Source organism: Acomys russatus, chromosome 12, assembly GCF_903995435.1.
Source record: "Acomys russatus chromosome 12, mAcoRus1.1, whole genome shotgun sequence".
In the NCBI taxonomy this organism is placed as follows: domain Eukaryota; kingdom Metazoa; phylum Chordata; class Mammalia; order Rodentia; family Muridae; genus Acomys; species Acomys russatus.
Window position 1 is genome coordinate 33924861 of NC_067148.1, and position 27916 is coordinate 33952776.

General features: G+C 40.6%; 1 protein-coding gene and 1 non-coding gene across 2 annotated transcripts in view; both read right to left on the reverse strand.

Moving 5' to 3' along the window:
- Positions 1 to 982: 982 nt before the first annotated feature.
- On the reverse strand, positions 983 to 1110 carry LOC127196722 (small nucleolar RNA SNORA17). The gene has a single exon (XR_007831501.1). It is a non-coding gene; the product is annotated as a small nucleolar RNA SNORA17 (small nucleolar RNA).
- A 17524-nt stretch (positions 1111 to 18634) lies between these two features.
- Positions 18635 to 27916, reverse strand: part of Cps1 (carbamoyl-phosphate synthase 1) — a 111594-nt gene continuing 102312 nt past the window's right edge. The window contains exons 35-38 of the mRNA XM_051154156.1: positions 22430 to 22489; positions 21063 to 21175; positions 19517 to 19646; positions 18635 to 18800 (exon numbers count right to left, since the gene is read on the reverse strand). Coding sequence (XP_051010113.1) covers positions 18702 to 18800; positions 19517 to 19646; positions 21063 to 21175; positions 22430 to 22489 — 402 coding nt within the window. The 3' untranslated portion in view covers positions 18635 to 18701. The remainder of the gene's footprint in view (positions 18801 to 19516; positions 19647 to 21062; positions 21176 to 22429; positions 22490 to 27916) is intronic.

Here is a 27916-nt window from a genome sequence, read left to right on the forward strand (position 1 = left end):
CACACATCTTTGTTTGCAAATTTTTATTGCAATGATTCATTGGTCTGGTACAAGGCCTCTGGCTTCTGCTACTCTATCAATACTGGAACCTCACAGGGTCTCTTCTTGGACATCTTGTTGTTGCCCTGTGTCATGGAGGTCCTGTAGCTTTGTATTTGTAGGACCAGCTCCTTCATGAACTCCACCACCATCAGCACCCCAGCACACTCCCTCAAATAGGGCCAGCTCTATCATTCTGCCTAGGTGAAGTGCAAGTCTCACTCTCCCGAGTATTGCAGCCAGGGAGGCATGGGTCCAGTCCTCCCAATGCTATAGGTGGCAAGGGATGAGGGAGGGGAGGACTGCACAACAGACAAGAGGCAAGGCTGGCTCAAGCTACCTTGGGTTGGCTCGTTTATAACTCCCACTCTGTGTAGGTCCACATTTCCAGTACAGCAGCTGGTTAGAGGTGGAGTCATCTCTTCTGCTGTCATACTCCCAAAGCCAGCTTTGCCCTAATGCCCGGGCAAGGGGTGGGGCCAGTTCTGCACAGTCCTCAGACATCAACCTGTGTCTAGAGGCAGCCCAGAGTCTTTGGTGGAAACAGACTCCTACTGCATTCTGCAGGGCCAAGGACCAAGATGTGGACCCTAGTGGCAGAACAGGCCAGGACCCCACCATAGTCCATAGTGGCATCGTCAGCTATGGCTACTCACATCAGGCTGCTCACTACCCTCCAGGCTCCAGTTCTGCTTCTCCTCATTGTGCCCACACCCTCCTGCTTCTGTTTCTCTCCCACTTCTCCACCACTTACTTGCTCCTCTTAGTAGAGCCTGGGACTTCTGAGTGTCTGGGATCATTGCAGGAGCAGCATTCTCAGGAGTGCTGTGCCCCTCTTTCCCATTATGGCACAGAGCAGGGGTCATCTTGAGCACGGTCTGCATCCCCAAGGCTGAACAGTACAGAACTAGTGGTCATCTCAGGCTTGCTATCGTTTTCAAAGCGTGTTAAGCTACTACTCATTCAGATGGTCACAGGTCAGAGCCCTGAGTATAGACATAGCCTCTGTCCTCTCTGCCACCTACACACATGTGACACAGCCCCCACTCCTGCAATGCCTCTAGGGACAGGTACTAATATTTTCATGCTTCCATAAGTAACTAGGAACACCTGATTTTACTCTTTTCCATGATAAAATAATGAAGATCGTATAATATAAATGGTCTGCCAAATTCTACTCTTCGGCATATAATTTGGGAAGTTTTAGTAAGCTTTTAAAGATTTGTTGTGACAGACGTGACTCTAAAAGTACTTTAGTACCACGTGATGTATAGATATTCTACCTAGTGTTTTTATGAGCATGAGTGTTTTGCCCATGTAATAGCTTACCATGTGGTTACTATATGTCCACAGACACCAGAAGAGAGCATCAAATCCACAGGAATTGCCATTACAGATGGCTACAAGCCACCGTGTTGGAGCTGAGCTTCCAAACTGGGTCCTCAGAAGAACAGCAATGCTCTTAACCTCTGAGCCACCTCTCCAGCCCTTCTACCCAGATTTAGATAATGGCTAAAGGCAAAGGACAGCCTTGACCTTAACGAACTTTATCACTTATGGGATTCTTTTTTCAGAAAGAATATTTTGAGGTTACATAACAGTTAATATTTTATTTTTGGCTGGAAAGCCCAAAAACCTACCACAGAACCTAATATTAACCGCCCCACCCCCGCAAAAAAAAAGTCAAGGAAGTGATTCTTAGTGATATTCTGCTATACACTTAGATTGGTGCCTGGCCCATTTATCATCATCATAGAGGCTTCATCCAGCAACGGAAAGAGCAGAGGCAGAGACCTACAGCCAAACATTAGGTGGAGCTCAGGGAACCTCACCGAAAAGGGAGAGGAAGGATTATAGGAGTCAGAGCAGTCAAGGACAGCATGAGAACATAGCCCACAGACTCAACTAAGCAGGGCTCATAGAGGTTCCCAAAGACTTAATCGACAACCATAGACCCCCAGGTCTTATGGTAACCTCTTATGTTGTATTCAATTGACGTCTCTGGGAGGCCTGCTCTTTTTAAAGGGAAATGGAGAAGGAGGGGAGCAAGGGAGCAAGAGTTGGGGAGTGGGACTGGGAGGAGTGTAGGGGGACGAAACTGTGGTTGGGATGTAATGTATGTGAGAAGAATAAATTGAGGAAGAAGAGAGAGAGAATCCTAAGAATAACTGAATCTTATTTCTCATTTCCCTTAATATCCAAATGTCTTACTGTAGGTTCCTCTGCCTGCATTGATTTTTTAATGTATGTGGGAGGTATACACTGAGTACATGTGCCCATAGACACTACAGAGCTGTAGTCACAGGTAGCTGTAAGCTGGGAATCAGACAGGGACCCTTTCAATAAGAGTACATGCTTTTAACAAAAGGTCATCTCTCCAGAACCCGACCCACTCCTCCATCTCCGCTCCTCATTTCCTCCCATGTGTTCCAGCCATAGCCGACTCACTGTTATTTTTCCAATTCACACACACTGCTTTCTTCCCTGAAACCTAGCAAAGTCTCCATGCCTGGAAATCCTCCTCCTCCTCCTCTTCATCCTTCTCCTCTTCCTCCTGCTCCTCCTCCCTCTCCTTCTCAGGGTACTATGGTCTCATTTCACACCTTATCCATATGCCCAGTTATTGCCAAAAATATAATCTGTCTCAACTCCATAACACTCTCCACCCTTTGAGATGAGCTTATTGATTTATTACATGATTTCTAAACATGCTGTCATCTCCGACACATTATTTGTCTTGTTCATCAGTTTACCTCCAAGGCACATAACCAAATTTTAATAAACATTTTAAGTATACATAAGTAAAGTTAAATTATCAGAGTTGTGAGACAAGCAAACATACATACATATATATATACATATATATATAATCATGGTTATGTCAATTACTAGTCTATTTTTATCACAAGAATATACATCTTAGTTGCGGCAGATAGATATGATTCTATAGAAAAATAAGATAGGATAGTTAGATAAGGTCTTCAAAAACCTCAGAGATATGTAGAATATGGCATTTTAAAATGTTATTATTTTAAAGATTCACTGACAATGAGACAGGTTAACTCCTGGCAACACGCAGCCTTCCTCAAAGAGGATGATGAGCATCAAAGAACCTCCTTATGGAGATGGATTCAAATGTGGCAAACCAACCACTGGGAAAAATGTCGTCGTTTCTACTACAGACAGAATTCTGCCTAAAAAAGGGCAAGCTTGGATGCAGGCAGAGTCAATGACCAAACTCTGCAAAGACAGGGTAAGCAAGTCCTCTATAGTTCCTGCCTCACAAATATGTCTGTCAGATATGTTGGGCCAGATGGCTGAAGAAGATGCTCTAACATTATGGATAGACTATTCAGGCAGCAACCTGTCACTGCCATCTTCTCCTTTGGAAAGCTACTCACCTGCACTCCCAGCATACTCAGGTAATCAAGTTTATTCCTTCTCAGGACTCTGATGAAGTTGAAGACCAGGTAGCTTAGTTTTACATGAAGCTCAGTTGTTTAGGGTCTAAGATGTTTTTAGGTCTAGATAGATGTTTTAAGTTGATAATGACAAGATATGATGGAGATTGACTTACATTCATAATTTTAGACTCCCCAAGATAGGAAAGATGTTTTCTTCAAGGCTCTCAAATACAAATAGCCAAAGCACTAAGAATCTAACACTTATATAATTCCTGAATGTGTCATGGTTCCTCTTGCTATAGGTAGTTTATTGTATACATATATATACATATATACATATAAATGTATATATAAAAAATATAAAAAATAAGAATGTTTAATTTAAAAATATATAAATGTTTTGAAAATTTACTGTTATGTCCTATCACATCTAAAGGAGTTATTCATCTTTAAAAGATTTCCTGGAAATGCTCATCTTTTGGTATTTATATACAAGAATGACTAGAACTCATGTGATTCGTCTAGAATGATACATCTTTTGTACTAGATTGTATTTGTTTCTATTTCTGGCCACCAAGAAACTTAGGATCCAGTTTAAGACCTAGTTTCAAATGACACAATTTTATGAAGGACATCTGAAGTTGTAGTCACCCTTGAGTCACTTACAACATTTACTTACATGTCTGATGGTTTTATTTTAATATTCTTATTTTATACTCTCTGAATCCTGTCTCAAATCCTATCTAAAATAAGTTACTAAAAGCAACAACTAAATAAGCTATGTATGTTCACTTAATAGCAGTGGGCAGCATAGCTCACAAACCCATCTTTGCAATTCTTTCAAGTGTTTCTCCTCTTCAAACCAAAGTGGCTTTTAAAACTTCTTTTGGCTTTAGAAATACTCTTATGGTATGTCATAATTAGTTCATAACATTAATACAATAAGATTTTAAGCCCTATGTATGTGTTTATATACATTTCCATGGTATGAAGACAAGAATTTGTCCGAGCACTCGGGTGCCCATGATTTGGTCACTGCCCCAGGCAAGATGGCCTTGTGGGCACACAGAGGAAAGGGAAACCGGCTGTCTTGATGAGACCTAATAGGCTGTGGCCATACAGTGGGGTAGGAGGGCCCCCTATCAGAGGTCTAGAGGAGGCAGGAGGCGAATAGGGCAGAAGAGGGAGGGAGGGTGGGAATGGGAAGATAAGAGTATGCAGATAACAATCGGGATGTAATTTGAATAAATTATAATTAAGAAAAAAGAAAAAAAGACTAGTATTTGTCTAATAATACATTCTTTTAAATAATCTGCCTAATAGACCTTAGCTAAATTCATGTGCTGAACATATGACCTTACATGGCTGAAAACTGGACTAAGAGGTAAAATTGTTTTTAAAGCCTGTAGACAGGAACAAAATTGGTCCAATTGACTCTCTAGTCTGGAGTTATACCTGCCCACAGTTGGATGTTGAAGAACGTTTTCTATAATGGGTCTCTCCTCCCCACAAGAACAAAGAAGGTTTCAGTGATACTCAACCACATAAATATCAAGAGACAGCCCTGCCATGCTTCCAGGACGCACAATTCTGCCAGGCACAGATTCATCAACTGTGCAGTGCTTTTGTATTGATTCTAAAGTGTTTTTTGGATGAACTTTGAAAGCTGTTTGCTGAGTGTGGGATTTTGCAGGCTTGGGGATGTCAATAAGCGTGTTTTGTGGCAATTAATAACTATATGCTCATGCACCTGTGGAGAAGATGAGGCATCTTTCTAATTTCATGTTCAGCAATAAACATGAGCAACTGTCTGCATGATTCCTCTTTTGATTCCAGCTGCCAACAGCTTGGAGGGCTTTGAGTCCAGTTAACACTACACTCACTCATTAGCTGGTGTCCCCATTTATTTTTCTGCCTAAATGGGTAGAAAAGTCATTTTGTTTAGTTCATTCGAATCTGTTGAGAAAGATACCAGCAAATCAACACCTGTCACTTTTCAGTAAATCCTAAGAGGAAATGGGCTTTGTAGCAGCTTTGCCTTGGCAGCCCACAGAATGCTCAAGGGTTTCAGTAAATGCCTAGATTCTATGAAGCAGCCACCCCCAACTCTAAAGCAAGGAGGGGGTGACTGTGTGCCTATTATGGATATAATTAATCCAAATCACTCACAAGACAATAAAATTTAATTATGGGTTCTTAGTTTCTAAGAACTTGCCAATTATTGTTAATAGGCTTTGCCTTGATCAGAGCTAGTGAGTTAAATCTGTTGAAGCTATTTTTCCAACAGTTAATTTCTTAAAAATCATTCTATCTTCAGTTAAATAGGTTTAATACAGCATTGTTTTGTGGTAGGATACAAAATGCTCTATTGACCTCAGTTTAATGCCTGTGTTTTAGAAAATAATTTAAGATCTCAAATTCTGGAATATATATATATGTACATATATTTGGCATTCAACAACGTCCAGCTCTGCTGTGCGTCATATGGACTCTCCTCTCATCTTGAGCCAGCTGGATATCTCCTTCTAGGTTGACATTTGGGTATTTCTGTGTCTGAGAATACAAGCATGGCAAAATAGTTCAAAGTTCATTCTGATTTTTATCAGATCCTATAGCGATTCAATCGTGGTTTAATCCCAAGGGAGTCATGGGTCTAATGATCCTTGTATTTACAAAGGGCTAAGCTATGGCAGAAATCAACATGTTTTAGAGGGCATTAAAGAATGTTTATCAATTTTTTTGTTACATGCAGGTACATTTCTGTAAGCGTCTCCATGAAGTATCTCCTTTACCTGAACTATACACTTCTATAAACGAACTGTTGTTCCTTCCTGACTGACTGCTGGGGAAACTCAAGCACTTTATGTACCTTGATGAAGTTCTGTAACAAGTCACTTTTGACAACAGACTTAAGCCTAAAGGATCCTGGGCTTTACCCATTAGCTCTCTCTCTCTTAAGTGAAAAAATAAAAAAGAATATGTACTTCTAACAGAAGCTCTCATTTCTTTAAAACATGCCACATTCTTACTACTGCAGAGCAATATGACCAATGTCTAAGAAGCTTGTTAGAACCATGTTTGTAGTCTGTTTCACTGATTTAGGGGTATAGTCAGAAATTCCTTCCTGTCTCTCTTTGAGGGTTCATCCAGATATGTCTTTCCTGAGATGCTTCTGTTTTGCTTTTGAGTCAGTCAAAATTACTATCATCACTGCCCTTGACTTGAATTGACTTGAAAGGATCACCCTAGCCTTTGACAGCAAACACTGCTTTGTGCCATAGAGAAGCTGGGCATGTCCTCAGAAATAGAGGATGCTGCCTACTCACAGATGGTGAGATTTGCTTTATGAATGATGATCATAGCAGGGGTGGTAACTGAACTAGAACTTCCATAAGGAAGCACTGTAAATTGTCTGTGGGTTATCTACCTGGAGTCAGGCAGTGTGGTTGATTAAGGATGTCTGTAAATCTCAGCTAAGCCTCTCCTTAAAAGGAGGAGCTTAATTCCTTTTTCCTTAACTCTTGAATTGCCCTTAGTAGTTGAAATGCTTGTGATGTCCTGAGAGCCCGAAGACAGATTCTAAGAACAGACTCTTTTCATTGGTGCCTCTTGAAATAACCACTCTGGAGGAAACCTATTTCCATGCCTTGTCCCAGAGCCTGACCTATTGCAGACTTCAACTGATGGCACTCTGGCCCAAACCCTGGCAGGGCTCTTAGTTCCCACCATCCTTTCCAAGGTACTGTACATATGAATGAAGCTATCTTGGATCTTTGGGGGAGGGGGCTGTTTTGTTTTAGGTTATGTTGTTGTTGTTGTTGTTGTTGTTGTTGGATTTTGGGGGTTATGGTGTTGCTTGTTTTGTTTTTTGAGAGGGCCACATTACAGGTCAGGTACCTTTTATCTCATTATGTAACTAAGGATGACCTTTGAACCTCTAATCTTGCACATCTCTCTCCTTCACGCTGGAATAACTGAAGTGGGCCACCAAGCTCCATTTATACCATTCGGGATATCAAATCCAGGACTTTCTATGTGCTAAACCAGCATCCTACCACCTGAACTACATTGTCTGCCTGACCTTTGAATCTTCAAGACCAGTGTACTGACCATTTTAGTCCCACAAAATTACTTCTGCCAGTACGGACAGAGAAGAACCCTGCAGGTAAGCCTAGTCCAAAATTCTGAGCTTCACTGTTGTACAGTTTAATAACATGATATTCTAAGCCACTGAGGTCTGGGGTTTTTTTGTTCTATGGTGATAGAAATAAGAGCAAAATGCACCATGTGACTTTACATTCTGATTCCGTCCCCACACAAGCCCAACTTCGCAGGCCATAGAGTGAGACTCTTACACTACAACCAAATATCATGTCCGTGGAAGGCACTGAAGTCATTGTGACTGTCTGATGTCTGCCATACTTGGACCCTCAAAATATGTCTCCAGTATCTTCAAGCATGGGCTTGTGTAGCTGGATGTGGTACTTCAAGCACTTTCCACGCTCTGTGCCCAGTGTAAGACTGTAAGATGCCACAGCTTCTGTGTATCATGCCTATTTGGAACATCCTCACAGGTTACCAATGTCTATAAACTATGACACAGAGCTGAGTATTCAGCCATCTCTTGCTTTGTGTCTTTGCCCACAACCTCCTTCTCCACTGCCTCCATCTGTCTATTTCTCTGGTTTACTCTTTCCTATGACTCTTTAGCTCTCCCAACCCATGCCAAGATTTGTTGCTTCTCTCCATTCCTCCCCTAAGTCTTGTGTGGCTGCAGGCAACTACTTTACTTCCTTAAAACTTGACTTTACATCCATATATATTTAAAAAATGCTGAGGACCTTGGGGCTGGAGAGATGACTCAGTGGTTAAAAGAACTTGACTGCTCTTCCAGAGGTCCTGAGTTCAATTCCCAGCAACCACATGGTGGCTCACAAACATCTGCAATAGGATCGGATTGCCTCTTCTGGTGTGCATGAAATCAGAGCACTCATACATAAAATACATGAGTAAATAAATCTTTTTTTAAAAATGCTGTAGGAATTCAAATAAGATTACATAATCAAATGTTAGCATTGCATAGGATAAAGCACTCAACTATGTTCACTATTACTATCTCTTATCCTTCAGGCTACAGCAGCCAACTCATATCATAAGTACTTGACTGCCAATTGCAATGCACCACCACACCTTACCATAAGAGAAAAATCCGCATTTCCCTTTGGTATCACCTCTACATCATGAAAATAACTGCAGTGCAGAGAGAGTCCCAGCATGCTACCCTGAGAAGAAGAGCAATACCTAGGTCTATCAACACTGGAACTTTTTTTCCAAGGTGAAAAGACAAGAAATCCACATTTACAGCAAGTAAACTAACCTTTGTGCCTTCATGATTTGTTTAATAAAACTATAATATTTCTTCTTCTCTTTTTTTGTCTTGTTTATCCATTCATTTTTTAAATTTTTATTTGATTCACTTTACATCCTCATCCCTCCTCACCTCCCAGTCCCACCCTCCCTCTGTCTTTCCCATCCCCCATCCCCTATTCCTCAGAAAAGGAGATCTCCCTACCCACTCTCCCCAGCTCATTGAGTCATATCAGGACTGAGGATGTCCTCCTCCCCTGTGGCCTGGCAAGATAGCCCCACCAGGTGGAAGTGACCAAAAGCTGGCAAGAGAGTCCATGTCAGAGACAGCCTTTGTTCCCCTTACTAGAGGACCCACATGAAGCCTGAGCTGCCCATCAGCTACAACTCTGTAGGAGGCCTAGATCCAGTCCATGCATGATCCCTAGTCGGTGCTTTGGTCTCAACAGGACCCTCTGGGCCCTGGTCAGTTGGCTCTGTTGGTCTTCTTGTGAAGCTTCTGTTACCCCCAAATCCTTTTCCCCTTCCCCTCACTTTTCCACAAGACCCCCTAGGTACTGAATGTACCAAAACTATTTAACCTGATCTTGTAGAATAGCAAATCTCCCATTCGTCTAATATATTACTTGTTAAAGAGTCATAGTTCACATTTTTATGTCCTAAAATACTTTTCCATTCAGGGATCTCTAAATATTTTAACATTGCACAGGTTTTACTTTTATGAACATAAACTATCAGTAATAATTATAGGAACTCTTTTAAGGAATCATTTACTTCCAATATACAATAAGCCTTCCATTTGATGCACATTTATTGATATTCCACCTCTTTCTACTCTAAGTATGCAGGTGACAGCTTGTAATCTTTATGCAGATCAGCAGTTCTCAACGTGTGGGTTGCAATCCCTTTGGAGGTCAAACAACCTTTTCACAGGATATCAGATATCCTGAAAATCAGATATTCATTATAATTCATAGTAGTAAAAAAGTTACAGCTATGAAGTAGCAACAAAGTAATTTTATGGTTGGGGGAGTCACCACAACATGAACAGTTCAAGGGTCATAGCGTTAGGGATGAGAACCGCTGTTCTAGATGCTCTGCAGAGTATTAACAGCAGTCATAATGGCTAGCATGTATCACAGCCTTCTCTGTACTCACCATGATCCCAAGTTCATCACCAATATTCTCTCAGCCTACCCATCACAATAAACTTATGAGGAGGAGCCATTGTCCCAGTGCTACAAGAGAAATAGAGATAGGAAATATAAACAACCTGCTGAAGACCATGCACCTGCCACGCATCAGAGCCTGCATTCACAGGCAAGAAAATAACATCTACATCAAGCTGTTAATTACTTAGACACCTAAAATAGGACATCACTTTCAGCTAGCTCTAGCTCCCCAGACTGTAGGGGGTCAGAAAATAACTGTGGCCTCTCAAGCACCCACTTACTCATCCAAACACTGCAGGGCATTTGTCTCTCCCAAATATTTTAAGGTTTGTTTCTCATTCTTATTGTATTTCCAGAAATCTCCAGATCCTACACACACACACAACACACACACACACACACAGACACACACACACACACACACACACATCTCCCACCTTATCTCTCTGCCCCCAATTCTGATTGATTTTTCTTTTCCATAATGAAAGTGAGTTTTCCAAAACTTCAAAAGTCATTATGTTGCCTTTTAGTGTAAATACTTCAGCAGCTTTCTTACTGCTCTTGGCAAACTGCTTGATCCTCAAGGTGGTTTCCAGGGCTCTTGTGAGTTGGCCCTATTTCCCCAGGCTCTCCATCCACCCTCCGAGCTCAACACCCCAGTCATCCTCAGCTCTCCTTACCGTCTTCAAACGGAGCGCATTCTTCCCTTCTCCGGGTCCCCATGCACATTGTTCTTTGCTAACTCCTCGCTTGGCTTCAGGGATGTGGACCTGAATGGGGCAATGGTGGACTGAAGAAAAGATAAACAAACAAACAAAAAATCACTGGGCCTCTGTTCTAAAGAAACTGCAGCATTCCAGAAGCTTGGTGGGTTTATTATAAATTGCTGAACAGAGAGGCAGGGTTATTGCATACAGCTGAACAAAAAGGGTCAGAGTTGTTATATACAGATAAACAAGGAGGCAGGGCTTATAGTACATAGCTGGGTCAAGTAGACAGCTTAAACTAATCTTAGTAGGAGCAATGGCTGTAAATAGCTGGGGGAGAAAGCTATAGGACACAAGGACCAGAAGAGATGGGTTCCCATGAATCTGAGGCTATTGAGCCCTTAACATGGTCTTCATCAAGGCAACAGCACACGTTCATCTCATGACCTCTCTCTCTCTCTCTCTCTCTCTCTCTCTCTGTGTGTGTGTGTGTGTGTGTGTGTGTGTGTCTGTTTCTGTGTCTGTGTTTGTAGATTAATATGTGAGCTCTCAGCTGTTCCTTTGCTCTGACATCATGAATTCTAACTAAGTGAAATCATAAGCTCAAATTAAATGCCTTTCTTTGTAAGTTGCCTTGGTCATGGTGTTTTATCACAGCAATAGAGTGTAACTAAGACACACCCACATTGCTGTGTAAATTGACTCTTTTCCCCCCGATATTTCCCAAACTGTATCCTCTAGCTTTTCCAACAGATCCTAAGGCCATGTGCAATTAGGGAAGAATTAGGTACAGGTGGCTGGGAGAATGGGCAGGATGTTCAGCAAAGTTCATGTCCTCCCTTCTCCTCCTTCCCAGAGGAAGCAGCAACAGCCAACAATCCGATTGGATTCCTGAAAACGGTGCTGTTTTAGTCAGAGAATAGTCCAGTACAAAAACAGAAATGTTATTTTAAAAAAATATATGTATGATAGGCAGATTTGGGCCCAGTGGTCCCGCTCAAACTATGGCACCAGCCAAGGACAATACAAGCCATAAACGCCAAACCCCTACCCAGATCTAGCCAATGGACAGGACATTCTTCACAGTTGAGTGGAGAGTGGGGTAAGACTTTCTCACGTACTCTGGTGCCTCATTTTTGACCACGTCCCCTGAATGGAGAGACCTGGTGGCACTCAGAGGAAGGATAGCAGGCTACCAGGAAGAGACTTGATACCCTATGAGCATATACAGGGGGAGGAAGTCCCCCTCAGTCACAGTCATAGGGGAGAGGAGTAAGGGGAAAATGGGAGGGAGGGAGGAATGGGAGGATACAAGGGAGGAGATAACCATTGAGATGTAATATGAATAAATTAATAAAATAAAATTTAAAAAAAGATATGTAATGTGAAGCTTAAAAAACTAAAGGGATTAGAAAGTGGCTATGGGTGTATGACTGTGGAGAAAGGTTAAGTGTTTAGCATGGATGCATTTTCAGAGATTGGTCAGACAATAGCAGTCATTAAGTCACAGGAAAATTAACTAGGATCTAAGATATCACGTTGATCCACATATGTTTGAACAATAAGAGATTGAAGATGTGTAGTAAGCATATTCATGTTTTCTTTACAAGAGCTCACAAACAGTTCTAACTTCTTGCTTTCTCTCTCTCTCTCTCTCTCTCTCTCTCTCTCTCTCTCTCTCTCTCTCTCTCTCTGTCTCTCTGTCTGTCTGTCTCTCTGTCTCTGTCTCTCTGTCTGTCTGTCTGTCTGTCTGTCTCTCTCTCTCTCTCTCTCTCTCTCTCATACACACACACACACACACACACACACACACACACACACACACACACGGAGAGGGGGGGAGAGAGGGAGAGAGAGACAGACACACACATTCACAAAGCCTTTAAGAACATGAAAATAGATTTCTATACGAGTTTAAATGTCAAAGAAGAAAACATTTACTGTGCATGAGATATTATAATATATTCTTTAATAACAAAACCAAATAAAAATTTCAAGTTATTCTCCCCTTCAACAGCATGACTTATGCTTAGCTTCTCCCTTCCCTTCCCAGCAAGTTAAGAATATCCCATCTTCATTGCAGCTGCTAAGCATCAGTAATCTTGGTATGGAAAAGTGTCTTTGGGGAACACAAGTGTCTTTGACTGCTCTTCAAGATGATACATACATGAGCAAAAGCTCCTCCTGGTAGCTTGTGGGTCTGTTTTAAGAAAAACATTAAAAGGAGATAATTTGGAAAGCCGAAAGTTTCTAGAAAAATAGACCTTTACTATTGCTGGAAAAGCCTGCTTTATTTGTTTTGGTGAGGGATTGATCATTTTCTATATGGACATAATCATATACAAAACAAGAGCTTTAAAGACCTAAATATGGTCTTTAAGCAATAAAAAAACCAAGCACAAATGGTACTAATTTTGACTTCCTTGGGATTTTTTTCTTATTATTGCTGCCTTGATCTCAACAGCTGTAGGTATTTAAGTTCTTTCTGCAGCCTTTGCACCTTTCATTATGCACAAGAGAAGACTGAGAGACAATTGTTACCAACTTTTCCTGGAACCCAGGGAGCCACTTAGAAGGGCACAGGCATTCTCACCCTGGTACATTAACTTTACATCCACCATAGCCACATGTCTAGTACAACAGCACAGTGATATTTATTAGGAAAAAAATAGAAAAATTTTATATAAGAACAAAGGGGAAAGAAACAGTGACAGAAAGAAGAGAGGAATAAAGTTTAGCTGGTCTTTTTTAAGTTAAGGGTGTCTCGAGCAGTGTGTACTGAATGGAATATGTACTGAATGGTCTTTGTGGATTTGATTGGGTGTGTGAGCACATGTACGGCACGTGTGCCTGCAGGGGGCCGCACCAGCAGCCAAATGGTAACGCTGCTGTGTAATTACAGAGCACTTAACTGCATTCAGACATGGTTTGTTTCTCTGATAATTTCCACTTTCATTGTTTGAGAGGCCGTGGACACTGTAGAAGCCGGGGTTCAAGTACCTGCAGCTGGTGAGACAAATGACTGTTGGAGCTGTTTTTAAAAGTTTCCATCAGGAATTCTGCCTACCAAGAAAGTTTAACAGAAGTACTTTAAAAAAAATATTCTTCCTCCTCTTCCAAAGCTTTAAAATTCCAGATCTATAAATGGACCATTCTTTCCTTACTCCCTTTCTTCCTGCAAGCCGCCTATACTCCCTTCCTCCTCACACAGTAGCGTCCGTCCACATTGAAAGCTGTTGCATTCTTAATACAAAAAAAGCACCTCAGCTTACTGCTCAGCACTATAAACCTTGTCACTGTGCTGACTGCACTAATGATATATAGCAAACCAAGAGGCTTAAAAATGTATTAACTTGTTTAGATGAAAGATTCAATCTATATAAGAAGACAAACCCTTGCTAAGTCTGAACGCAAGCATCTCCATTTTCTTGAATTTCTCCTTTACAACTAAATATTGTAGATGCAATAGTTATTTGCATTTAAGTCTTATAAAAAATTAAGATGTTGGAAAACAGAAAGACGGCAAAAATAATAATGCAATTTCATTTTCAGCACCCTGGAGAGGATAAGTATGGTCCACACCCAAAAAATAGACCATACTCACAATTTGGCTGATTGTTATTATTTTTCTCATTTTACAGTATTTTACAAATGACTTCAAATTAATATAAAATGGGTAACTCTTACTGTTCAAGACAATGCCTGAAGCTACATCCCCTACATATCCAGCCCTGATCACTACAGGCAAATATTTGATTTGCTGTAGCAACACATTTATATTTCTAATCGTGATATAATTATTTAGGTGACCTGAGCATACCCCTTGCCTTCTGTATGTCTAGTGCCTATAAGGCTTACTCACAGGTATATTGTGAGGAGCGATGAGTTAACTCATGTGAACTACTTAGAACTACCTTAGAAATAGTAGGAACTCTATCAACTTCATATTACAGTGGTGGGCTTGAAACTGGTACCAAATAGTTCATTAATAAGAAAGTGTCATAAATATGTGGGTACAGTATAGTAAGCATCCTACACAAAACATTCTGGAACTTCTGTAAATATTTTCAGGCAAATGAATGAACGGTTTGAGTTTCAGAGTAACAAGATCACAGAAGTAAAGTATGAAGGCCTCATCCACAGTTACATGAACAAGAGAAAGATGAATCTCAAACACGTTTATGTAGATCTGTACAAAACAGTAATCAAGTGACTCTAGAATGAAAGAAGAGATATGAATTGGTCATGGCATCATCATCTCAGGGCCTTCACAACGCTGTATTTTAGGTCGTAAGGCTGCGCTTGAACATCACCGTGCCCGTTGGTAATGTTTTCATCAGATGCTGGCCAGCCTCTGTATTAAGTTACTGTTCTCTGTGTTATTCAAGGCATTTTCAGAGCATTTCACAGGGCTTGGGATGTGGTTCAGTGGTAGAGCATCGCTTAGTGTGAGGCACTGTGTTCCAACAAACATTGCAGGGAGTCATTATGTGTCTGTGGCAATGTTGAATATCAGATTATAGCCCTACACTTGCAAAGGACCAAATCAAGTGTACACATAGCTGCATATGCACAGATACTTTGTGCAAGACATGGATAGCAAAAAGGGTTGATGGTTATAACTGCAGACAATTTTAGCCTTAATACGTTCGTAACCTTTATGAAGTCATGTCACAAGTAAGCAAATGTATCTGGCCCCATACCCTTTTTATCATAGAAAGAATTGATTTTTCTGTGTCAGGGTTAATAAATAACTCTAAGAATCCAACTGCTTTTTCTGAACTACCTTTGTTACATTGAGGTATGTCCCTTGAATCCCTAATCTCTCCAGGAATTTTACCATGAAGGGGTGTTGGAGTTTGTCAAAGGCCTTTTCTGCATCTAATGATATGATTGTTTGGTTTTTTATTTCAGTTAACTTATATTGTGGATTACATTTATTAATTTTCATATATTTAACCATTCCTGCATCTCTGGAATGAATCCTAACTACTTGATAATAGGATTTTTGATATGTTCTTTGATTTTGTTTGCAAATATTTTATTGAATATTTTTGCATCTGTGTCCACAAGGAAATTGATCTGTAATTCTCTTTGTTGAATCTTTGTGTGTTTTGAGTATCATGATAACTGTGGTCTCATAAAATTAATTGAGGAATGTTCTTTTTTTTTAATTTTTTTAAAATTTTTTTATTAATTTATTCTTGTTACATCTCAATGGTTACCCCATCCCTTGTATCCTCCCATTCTTCCCTCCCTCCCATTTTCCCATTATTCCCCTCCCCTATGACTGTTTCTGAGGGGGATTACCTCCCCCTGTATATGCTCATAGGGTATCAAGTCTCTTCTTGGTAACCTGTTATCCTTCCTCTGAGTGCCACCAGGTCTCCCCCTCCAGGGGACATGGTCAAAAATGAGGCACCAGAGTACATGAGAAAGTCATATCCCACTCTCCACTCAACTGTGGAGAATGTTCTGACCATTGGCTAGATCTGGGTAGGGGTTTAAAGTTTACCGCCTGTATTGTCTTTGGCTGGTGCCTTAGTTTGAGCGGGACCCCTGGGCCCAAATCTGCCTCTCATAATGTTCTACTTGTAGGTTTCTAGGACCCTCTGGATCCTTCTACTTTGCTATTCTCCCATGCTTCTCTCATTTAGAGTCCCAATATGATGTCCTCCCCTCTGTCCCAGTTTCCTGGTAAGTGAAGGCTTTCGTGGGACATCTTGTGTGTCCATTTTGTGAAATAATTTGAGGAGTGTTGGCATTTCCACTCCTTTGAAAGTCTGGTAGAATTCTGTGGTTAAAACCATCTGGCCCTGGACTTTTTTGGTTAGGAGACTTTCAATAACTGCTTCTATTTCTCTAAGGATTATAGGTCTGTTTAAATTGCTTGTCTACATCTGATATAAGACTAATATCCATAGTGTGTAAAGCACTCAATAAACTAGATATCAAAAATCCAATTAACCCAATTTTTAAAAGGAGTATAAATCTAAACAGAGAAATCTCAGAAAACTCAAAAGGCCAAGAAACACTTTAAAATGTTCAAAATCTTTAGCTATCAGGGGCATGCAAATCAAAACTACTTTGAGATTTCACCTTACATGTTTCAGAATAGCAAAGATCAATAGCACAAGTGACAGATCATGCTGAAGAGGATGAGAAATAAGGGAAACAGTCATACATTGCTGGTGGGAGTGCAAACCTGTACAACCACTGTGGACATCCAGGGCAATGGTGGCAGACAGCTTGTGGGAGTAGCCAACCAATGTCTAATTTAATATGAGGCCCACTCCATGAGATGGAACCCATATCCAATACTGCTTGGGTGACAAAGCACCAGAAACTGCATAGCCCAGCAACCTAGCTAGTTTAAACCCAAATACTACTGGCCTTTAAAAAAAGTGACAATAAAATACCTTTTAATGATCTTCTGCTAAACTCATATATAGCATATTTTTCAGACCATAAGATGCACGTTTCACCCCAAAAAGTGGGGAGAATTAGGGTGTATCTTATGGCCCAATTCCTATTTTTACTGTTTTCCTTGTTTTACAGTTCTAAAAACTGGATGTGTCATATGGTCAGGTGTGTCTTATGGCCAAAAAAAAAAAATCGGTAGGTGCCTTTCTCAGCCATTATCAGAGAAGCTTTCTCCTGCAGCAAATGGAGACCAATATAAAGACTCACAGCCAGACATTATGCAAAGAGGGGGCTTGTAATATACAGTTCTAAATGAACTGTCTCCATCAAATCTCGCCCCCAGAGTTCAGGAATCCCCACAGAAGAGGAGGTGGGAAAAGTGCAAGAACCAGAGGAGACAGAGGACACCAGGAGAACAAGGTCCTCTAAATCAACTGAGCAAAACTCATACAAACTCACAAAGACTAAAGCAGCAGGCACAGGGCCAACAGGAATCTGAACCAGGTCCTCTGCATATACCATGGCTTTTAGCTTAGTATTTTTACTGGACTCGTGAATGTGTGATCAAAGGAGTGCCCTCTCTTGGGGCTCTTTTCTTTCTGTTGGTTTGCCCTGTTCAATTTCAATGCAGTGCTTTTTATTTTATCTTATTACATTTTATTTTCTTAAATAAAATATCAACTGCATCTTCACTTAATAGTATTTTATTTAAAAGTTCACAATTAAAGCACTGTAATAACCAAAACACTTAAAAGCAACAAAGGCTGCCTGAAAAGAAAAAATAATTCTTGTACGTAAAGGAATGGGGGCCCTGTGTTTAACACGTGTGGAATGCAGATTACAGGTGAGACTCGGATGATCACCAGAATCCATCATACAAGAGGAACGGTGACTTTGAAAGTGTTGCAAAATTTGAGCAGAAGGTGTCTGGACATTTCACTTGGCTTATATTAAAACCCAACACAAATATCAAGACTCTAACCACTTCCATGTTCTCCGGCATCTCCTGGCATCCTCCAACACCTCAAGCAAGCATCCATCAAAGAAAGTCAGCCCCACATTGTGCATCATGGAAAGAAGAAATGATATTTCTAGATTGGCTAAAAAAAGTGAGAATCATTGTCCAAAAAGGAACACTACATATATATCATGATGCTGTTCATACATTAAATCCATATTTCATTTGAACAAAATTTCATGGCAATCTGTCCTGTTAGTGGGCTCTGGGTGTGGCTGATATTGCTTTGGAAATGAGAGTATGTTTAAAGTATAGAGTCCAGAAGATAGAAGAGCAACTTTTTCTATTTTGATCATTAATAACAAGCACCATGAAATAAATGTTAAAAGTCAGTCTACAAAAAAGAAGGCACAAGTGTCTAAATCCCTTAAGTAACTTGGGGAGGACTCATTGGTTTTGAGACAGTGACTTACAACAATTTAATGGCTAAAGATACCGGCTATTAAGAACAGAGGAACACAAAATAAAGTTTGGCAACAACATCCATTTCAGGAGTTAGGTTGGGAAGGGTCACTTCGGTGCAGTGTGGCTCGTGCTGACTCAAGGATGAATTTCCTGGGCGCTGGCTGTTCTACACTGTCTTCCCAGCACTGTACTGCCTGTAGTGGAACAGACTCTTAGAGTCCACAGTGCGAGATTTCTGCACAGCTTCAGCAAAAAGTTTGGTCACCTGGAAGAAAATGTCACGAATGTTAGCAGCCTACAAGAGATAAAAGTGAATGCAGGATGAATCAGGAGTGTAAAGTCACAAGTTCTGCTCCTGATTTTCAAAGGGGTATGGAATAAGTTGTGATGCCATTTTCTCCCACAGAGTTCAGACTTCACCTTGAATAAACTTACCCTACCCACAATAAGGATTAAAACTAACTCAGGAAAAAAAAATATAATACACACATCATTGGTGACTCTCAGATATGTGGTTCTTTCTGTGATAACCGTGGTGGCTAGTTTCCAAATAAAATTGAATGCACTTCATGCTTTATTCAATCTGTGTGTGTGTATGAGCAGGGCATGTGGACAAACATGTGAATTATTACATCTATGCGTATTGCTTTTGTGCAGTAGCTTTCATTTGGACACAAGGAGAGAGCACTCCACATCTTCATTCCGTACTGTGGTATAGCTTTGCACTCACAGGATAATTGAATGGACCACAAAAGAACCATTCCTTTTCCTGGCTTTTGATGACCACAATCGCTTAATGTCCAACTCTTAAAGTCAGGCCATGATCTACCATATCAACATCATTGTTTCAGATTCTATTAAAAGTCCCTCTCTGTTCTGAATGCTGCATGGCGGGGTGCGGTCAGGGGTAGATGCAGAGAGTGGCTAACACTCTTGAAGGTAAAACCTACATATGGCTTGTATGTAAAGAAGGGAACATACCTGGAAGTTGGTGAGGAGAGCAATTCCACTGTCCACAGCTGTCCTCCGAATCACGTAATTATCATGGACAAATTTGGTGTTGTTATTGGGGAGATTAATCACTAGGTCGATGCTTCCATCTTTTATCAACCTAAGAGAAGAAAATAAAATAGAAGCCTACAGTTAAATTACCAACATAAATTACACTCTCTCTCTCTCTCTCTCTCTCTCTCTCTCTCTCTCTCTGTTTCTCTCTGTCTCTTTCTGTCTCTCTGTCTCTCTCTGTCTCTGTCTCTCTCTGTCTCTGTCTGTCTGTCTGTCTCTCTCCCACTTAACCCAGTGCTGCGTTGAGCTGGTGACTGCCTGCTCTTTTCTGCTCTTTTCTGCTCTTTTCTGCTCTTTTCTACCTCTATGTCGGTGTTCAATCTCACCGGGAAATTACAATTTTTATTTTGTTTTTGAACTCTGGTAAACATCTAGCAGGATGAAAGCCTTGTTTTCTCTTGAAAATACCACCCAATATAACAAGAATTGACAGTCTGATCTATTTGGCATTTGATATACAAAGAGGCGATCCCTTCAGCATTGAAAGCCCTGCTACCCCCAGGCTCCTACCCACATACCACCTCTACCTCTTGGGCCTGCTTCCCACTCCCTGGCAGGAGAAAGTGCGAGAATACATGGTTGCGAGTTAACCTGTATCACGTTCTGTTACTGGACTGACTGAACATACACTAAGAGACATTCAAGTGCCAAAAGCACGAAGCAGAGCTGGTTTTCACTACAAAACTCCAAGCAAGGGACTCGGCATCACTGGAAGACATTTAGGGTCTGCACATGATTTTATTCTTCCATTCATTGTATAGTGATTTCTTAACAACCTTTAATAAGTGCCATATTGCATAGAATTTGGTATGTTGTCGTTATTAGGTAAACTGGGACAACACGGAAGGATCTACTATGCCCTCATCCCAGCGTGGGGCTTTGTAAAAACAGATGCCCTGCTGTTCCTGAAGCCTCACTCTGTGTCTCTTACAAAATCAGGTGACAATGTGGCCTAAGGGACAATCATTTAGTTGATAACATCATTAAACTGCTTAGTCCAGGTTTCTCCATGCAGCAAGTGCTCAAAAAATTGACTGATTCACCAATGCACAGCCTCAGTGAAATGTAGATGATCAATCACATATACATGTGTGTGTGTGTGTGTGTGTGTGTATTGTGTATAAACATATATGACATAATATAGAAAGCACTGCAATGAATTCTTCATAGTTTTACTTGTACCTGTCAAGCACTCTTACCAGAAGGATCTGAGAGATGCTCTCTAACACATGCCCAGGTTCCACATATGGTAATAAGACTTTTTATAAAAATAACACTATCACCCATAAAATTGCTCATCTGTGAATTTGTAAACCAAACACATTTTTGAGAGGATTTGAAAGCAAGTGAGGTGAGAGTTTCATACTATACTAGCTCCTATCATCTATCTTTTGTTTTCCTTTCAGTTCTAGTTTTTGGCTTTTGTTTTCCCAACTCAGAAAACAGACTGTTCCATTCTTACTTCCTGATTGAAGAAAGGCTGGGGTTCTGTCCTTCCTGAGATGGCCATGCTACAGGAGTGGCAGGGACATTGTTGGCATTGAGCCAGTCCGATGTAGCTTCTGTGGCAAACAGCTGCATTTAAAAGAGAAAACCTGGTTACTATAAAGAAGCCGTTGTTAATGGAGGGACAGAGGGATCGCTTACAATGGAAAGAAGAGAAAGAATCATGAAGAATGGTGCCAAGTGTAGTCACTTCAACCCAGAATCTGGGGCACAGATATTTTAAATATTTTTAATTAATTTATTCATATTTACATCTCAATTTTTTCCCCTCACTTGTATCCACCCATTCCTCCCTCCATTCCGCTTTCACCCTATCCCCCTCCCCTCGGTCTGTGACCAAGGGGGACCTCCTCCCCCACTAGATGGTCATAGGCTATCTATCAAGTCTCATCTTGGTAGCCTGCTTACCCTTCCTCTGAGTGCCACTAGGCCTCCCCACCACGGGGAAGTGGTCAAATATGGGGCACCAGAGTTCATGCCAGAGTCAGTCCCCACTCTTCACATACTTTAAATATTTTTAAATCTTTTCAATGAGGAAGCATTTAAGAGTCTTGGTTGTAACTGCATTTGTAAATGAGTTAGCCATAGCTTAGAAAATATTTTTATGAGGGCAACAAAATCCATGACCACAGGCCCAATCTCAGCTGTGGAAATAACTTTGCTTTACTGAACAAGACTGTGCACAGAGCTATTTGCTACAAAGACACTTTGCCTGTAACTGTAACAGCTGGAAACTATGACCTCACACAGAATCAAGAAAAGAAAAAGAGACAGAAATACACTGGTGAATGTCCTAATTACACTTCATCTAAAGCTTCCAAGATTTTAAGCTGACAACTACTACTGAGTGTGTAGTCATTTTGTTAAACCTACTCTTTCTAACTATTTTAGTCTATGTAAAGTTTTTTTTAACTTTTATTGTTTGATGGTTTCATTTGTTTACACAACCAATTTTAATTTTCACCCACCAACCCTGTTCCAATCTCTGAACCTCCTCTCTCCCACTAGAGCCTTTCTTCTCAATGATTTCTCTCCTATTTTCAGGGCTCCTTTTGTGAGACCCACTGGATTTAATTGAGTTACTTGCTTCAAGGTGAGAGGAAGGTTACTTCCAAGTGGTGACAACACTGAAGAAAATGACACTCTCCTACACCAATAATCATTAGCTACCAATAATCCTCTGTGGACGTTTTGAAATAATCAAGTTTAGTTAAATGTCCAAATTGAAAAATCAGGTTCCTGTTTGTGCAGTATTTTCTTGCCTGGATAAATTTCAATGTTGAAAGAAAACCACTTTTTAAAAAAAGAACCAGAAGGGTATACCTTGAAACCTTCATTGTGTAACTGCTCAGCCACACCGAGGAATCTTGGACGGAATGATTGCTGGAACAGAGATGAACAGAATTCACTTACAAGATGTTGCTGGACACATTCAATAAAACATCCCTCCCGTCATTATAAAAGAAAGCCCTATATGTTGCTTTTTCCTTGGTGTAAGTCATATATTCTCCAGTGTAAATGAAATTCCATTTATGTTACCTTGTTCTCTACCTTCCTCCTATCTCTAACCCCCTTTCATTCGTGTTCAGTGTCCTGCCATCTTTGTTTAGATCCACAGTTTCCTCTTGCCTGGTTTCTTTTCCTGATTAGGGACACACTGGGCTGAGATCTGAACATCAAGTCATCCCTGCTGGAACCCAACTGGCTCTTTTGCTATTCCAAACAACCTGTTCATTGGTGAGTTCTAATTTTGCACTGCTTTTAATAACTCACTCACTGTCCTAGAAGCTCATATACTGAAAATCCCCGGAGTTTTAAGTTCCTTTTCAAGTCCTGGCTTCACCTTTCACTAGAAGTAGATGCTCAGAAAAGCTAGTGCCCTAGGCCTCACTTCTTCACTTCTAAAAGGCTGATAATAATGATCCTAACTCTTAAGGATGCACTACTCACTAATTTGTGGTTCCCTGGGTGATTTAACTTTTCTCTGTCTCCTCATCCTTTCAGTATACCAGTATCAGTACTTGTGGTATTGGGTCACTGTGATTGACAAGTAAGAAAATGTACCAGCATCACTACGGAGTGTTAGTGCTCCAGATCAGCACATCCAGGGCTAATACCAGTTCTCACGAAAGATTGATTAATAATATTAACATTGATATTAAGATACTTGCTTTTTTCCAGCTTCCCAGAGACTAGATTCCTTTCCCTATAACCTAGTATTCAATCCTGGCTTCTTCTACCATTTATTTTTATTTATTTATTGTATATACAGTGTCCTGTCTGCATGTATGCCTGCATGTCAGAAGAGGGCATTAGATCTCATTATAGATGGTTGTGAGCCACCATGTGGTTGCTGGGAATTGAACTCAGGACCTCTGGAGGAGCAGCCAGTGCTCTTAACCTCTGAACCATCTCTCCGGCCCAAAACTACGATTTATTATAGTCCAAACCAACTTTCCCACCATGTACACCCATTTCTACTTGGGTTTTCCTGATGGCCCAACTCATTTTTTTCAGACAGTTTCCGTCAGTCTGGTTTTGTAGCCTTCCTAGGACTCCAGCTGTACCTGATTTCCCTGGATTCCCACATGTTGCCATCAGGTATTCCCCACTTCTAAAGATATCCCTGTACTTAAGAATTTGTGTTTTTCAGGCAATGTGCAGGGAGACAAAGAACAAAAATGAATGACCTGCCCAAGGATTAAATTCTGACATTTGCCTTATTATGTAAGTGTTTTAAACTCACACATGCTTATCTGTTCTTTCGATGAGATTATTTCACTGATTTTCCTGAAAAGGTTTTGTGTGTTGATATACTGTTGTTTCTGTAAATGTATTGTGGTCGGTTTAGAAATCACATTATGATGTTTGAGAAAATGTGGATATGATCCTATTTCTAGTCCCCAAACTATGAATTGTAATTAAAAACATATCCGGATCCTTGTACAATTTTCATGATGCTTTACCCATAAAATCTCCTTATATTCACATGCAAAGCATGTCCGAGAACAGATCTAAATCCTAGGAATGACTCCAAAGACTATGTTCAAATATAAAATCTTTTTAGATTCTGGCCCTCTCAATCCAAGAACTGCAGTTTTATGAGAAGAAACCATTGGCAAATAGAAAAGATAAATGCAATGGGATGAATCTGAGCCGAGGCAGGCACAGGGTTTATTCATGACAGCCTACTAGAACATGAAGTGTAACCGTGCCCCAGATAGTAGCTTTCTATTTCCACCCAGGGAATAAATGTGTTTAGATAGCATTGGTTCATGGCTCTACATAAAAATAAAATAAAATTATAAAATACGATAGAGATAACAGAGAATTGTTCTTACTGACTGACATTAGGACAATTTAATGCCATACGCAGCAATGCCTTAACATATGTTCTAGGCAGAACAGGACACTAAAATGTTCAGTGTGATCTTGCTTGGAAAACAAGGGTCTAACTGAGATGATCCATTAGATTAGCTTCATAGTTTAAGATTCCTTGATAAGAAACATACATGAAACATACAAAGTGTATCTCTGCATTTTATTAAATCCCCCTTAATATGTAACATTAAACTTGGGCATTCTGATAAACACAGAAGACTTTGGTTTGTGCTAAGTGACACGAGGTCTCCGTTAATGCCTGGATAATTGGTGCATTAGTCATGCACTTAACTAATGACTCTCAATCTCTTGAACATTCCCTTAGCAAAAAGTCACCGAGGACGTGGCGATAATAATGATGTGATAACCAATTTGTCATGAGGTTTCTAAAATGAGCCACCACAAGTAAGGTGGTTCCCGGTTGGTACCCCAAAGCAAAAGCATTAGCATCATCTGAACTTATCAAAAGTAGGAAACTTTAGGCTCCACCCATATGGACTGCATCAGGTGGGAACCCCAGTCATATACAGTTTTCAAACCCTCTGGGTCATTCTGATGTACACCTCACTTTAGAAATGGAAACGAGTGAGGCTGGAAGAGTTATCCTTCACTCATTTTGCAATTTGAGGTCAAGATGCATTAACTTTGACCAAAGTCACAATGAAAAAAAAAAAAAAAAAACGTTGAGGGAGGAATACCATAATGCAATTTTTTTTCCCTTTGCCATCTTAAAATAAAATAAGTCAGCAAGTCCTCTAAGACCTGCAGGTTCCAGGCAGAACCTCATTATGGAGCGGTTTCACTGCTGTCCCCCAAGTGAAAAAGATAAATATCCAACATGACAGTATTGGCAGTTCCCAGCCAGCAAACCACTCTGCCTTCTGGTGTGGGGTGTTGGCTTTCATAGACACATTATAAACTTCTATCAAACAGGTATTGAACACTTGTGACACATAAAACAGCCCTCTCTACAAAAAGAAATTACCACTGTCAGCTTGCATCTGAGGAGCCTCAGATTTAAAAGCTGATTGAAAATACCTACGTAAGATTCCCTTCCTTGGTAGAGGTGAGAAGTACAAGGCAGTTTATGGTCTTAGAAATGTTTATAAGGAAAAGGTTCTTTTAAGAGTGGAATAAACATCTATTTCCTCCAGGGACCATTTTTACACTGATCCAACTTCCGGCTGCAGAAGAAAAAGCCAAGTGAACAACCAAGTGATGTCTGTGGATGCTACTGGGTTGCCAGGACTGACAACTGTGTACTTGTTCCTAATGATGCCTCTTTGGAGATAAAAGGTTATTCATGTCACTGGGAGTCGTCTTTTCGAATAAAAGCTAGCTTTGTGTTTCTGAGCAGCGCTGAAGCCCAGATGTCAGGCTGGTGCTTGCCACTTCACCAGCATTGCTGAATAGCCCAATCAGAGGAGGGAACACAGAGGGTGCTCTCCATGTCCTCCAGAGGAAATCACTCATTGTTATAGGGTGCTCTAGAAAAAAAACTCAAAACAAGGCAGATTGCCTCCTTGTCACAACTAAAAATACATTGTGACAGGATGAAAGGTGGCTGGAATGACTGCAGGGAAATCAAGGGTGATTCTGTTGCCTCCTAAACCCATACTACGCTTCTCACATTACAAATACCCTGGAATGTCGAAGGCTTCTCGGTAAAGTCCCCCAGAGCACATGGCAATTAAGCTGACAAAGATGCTTTGTTAAAATCTGCATCCGGACTCTTACTTTCTCCTAAATCTTACGTACGTAAGATGGAGGGTATAAATATTTCAAACTTTCTGGGTGATTTGACCCTGGGATCTGGCATAAGAAGGGCAGAAAAAGAGTACATGAGAAAAAGATTACAATGAGAAAGAGGAATACAGAATTAAGAAGAATGCCACATACAGGTAAGGGTGCATGTGCGCTCACACATGCATGTGCACATGCACACAACTTTCTACATGTTAAAAAAAAAAAACTTCTAGTAATAAGTGCTTATTTTAGAATGCATTCAGCCTGTGAGACTAAGCAAAGAAGTTTTCCAGCTCAGAGTCACCTGACCCTCAGTATTCCTAGTCTCTCTGTTCTCCCAGGTTTCTCATGGAACCAGCTGTATACCAAATGAATGACTCTAAGTGTCTTCATTAAATCTTTCTACTCAGAGCATGTACTTAAGGGGTGTGAAAAAGGGAAAAGAAGGCATTCACTACAAGTGGGATGGACACTGAGCAGCCTCCCCATTGCTCGAGGAAGGAAAAATAAAGGAAATTCTCAGCAACCATATGGCTCTCGTTGTTCTGTGAGGCCTATGGCAGTGTCATACCATGTATGCGGATGACCACCCTAGGAAGCCACGACGCAAATGTGGACTACTCTCTCATAACTTGATTAAATAACTTCCCCAACCAGATGCTTTCAGACATCCTGTCTATCCCTGGCCTCCATGTCCATACTAGATCTCTGTTAAGTCCTTTTCAATTCTGAGTATGTGTTTGAAAACATCACAATGACTCCTTCTGACCTGGTGATAACAAGATAAAGTGCTCTTTTTCAAAGTCTACCCTGAGTCACACAGCACAGGTGACTGGGTCCCTGCAGCTATGAAGCTGAGGTACGAGGATGGATCCTTTTCTACAACTTAAAGCTACTGACTCTCTGCCTATTCTGTTATGTTTTCAGCCTAAGTATCACCTTTTAAAAGCAGTATGAATGGATTGTGGGGACTATATAAACATTAAATGTTAGGACTGTTCCTTGCCTCCCATATAAAATAATTCATAAAATTATATTCTGTTTCTAAAGACTTACAGTTCTACTCATCAGTTTCCCCCAGTTGTAGCTGATGAAAGATTGTTTTTAAGACAGTGCATTCAAAAGTAGAATTTTAATTAATGAAATCTCATTGCTTTGAAAATATTCTTCCCCACCTCTGTAAAGTCCCCTTTCTTTCCTACAAAGCAAATGTCTGTTGGCTGATGCCCATATCCCACAAATATTTCATAGGAACAAATTAATTTTGCAGCATATTTCACCACAGCACCGGAACCAAACAAGCCACAATTTTATACATCACTGCTTCCTTAAACTGCTATTTGAAAATGTTAGCAGAGTTTTGATTAGTTGGGAAGATGAGAGCTAAGGGCATGGTCTCCTCTGGATGTCCCCAAGTCTCACATTAAACTTTAAGCCATCACTAGAAGTTGGGCCAATAGTCTCCTAGTTGGGACTTAATAATACTTAGGGCCCATTTATAACGTGATGAGTCACTCATGTGATATGATCTGTCTCCAAACCGCCATTAAGCTTCATTTGACAAGTCATCTTGTTAGCCTCTGCTCTGAGTCCTCATCGTCGCCCTTCTGCCACCTTCATAGCACAAAATTCCAAGTTACTCTTTCTAGAAACTTCTCCAAAGTGACTACCTGTCTGTTCTCC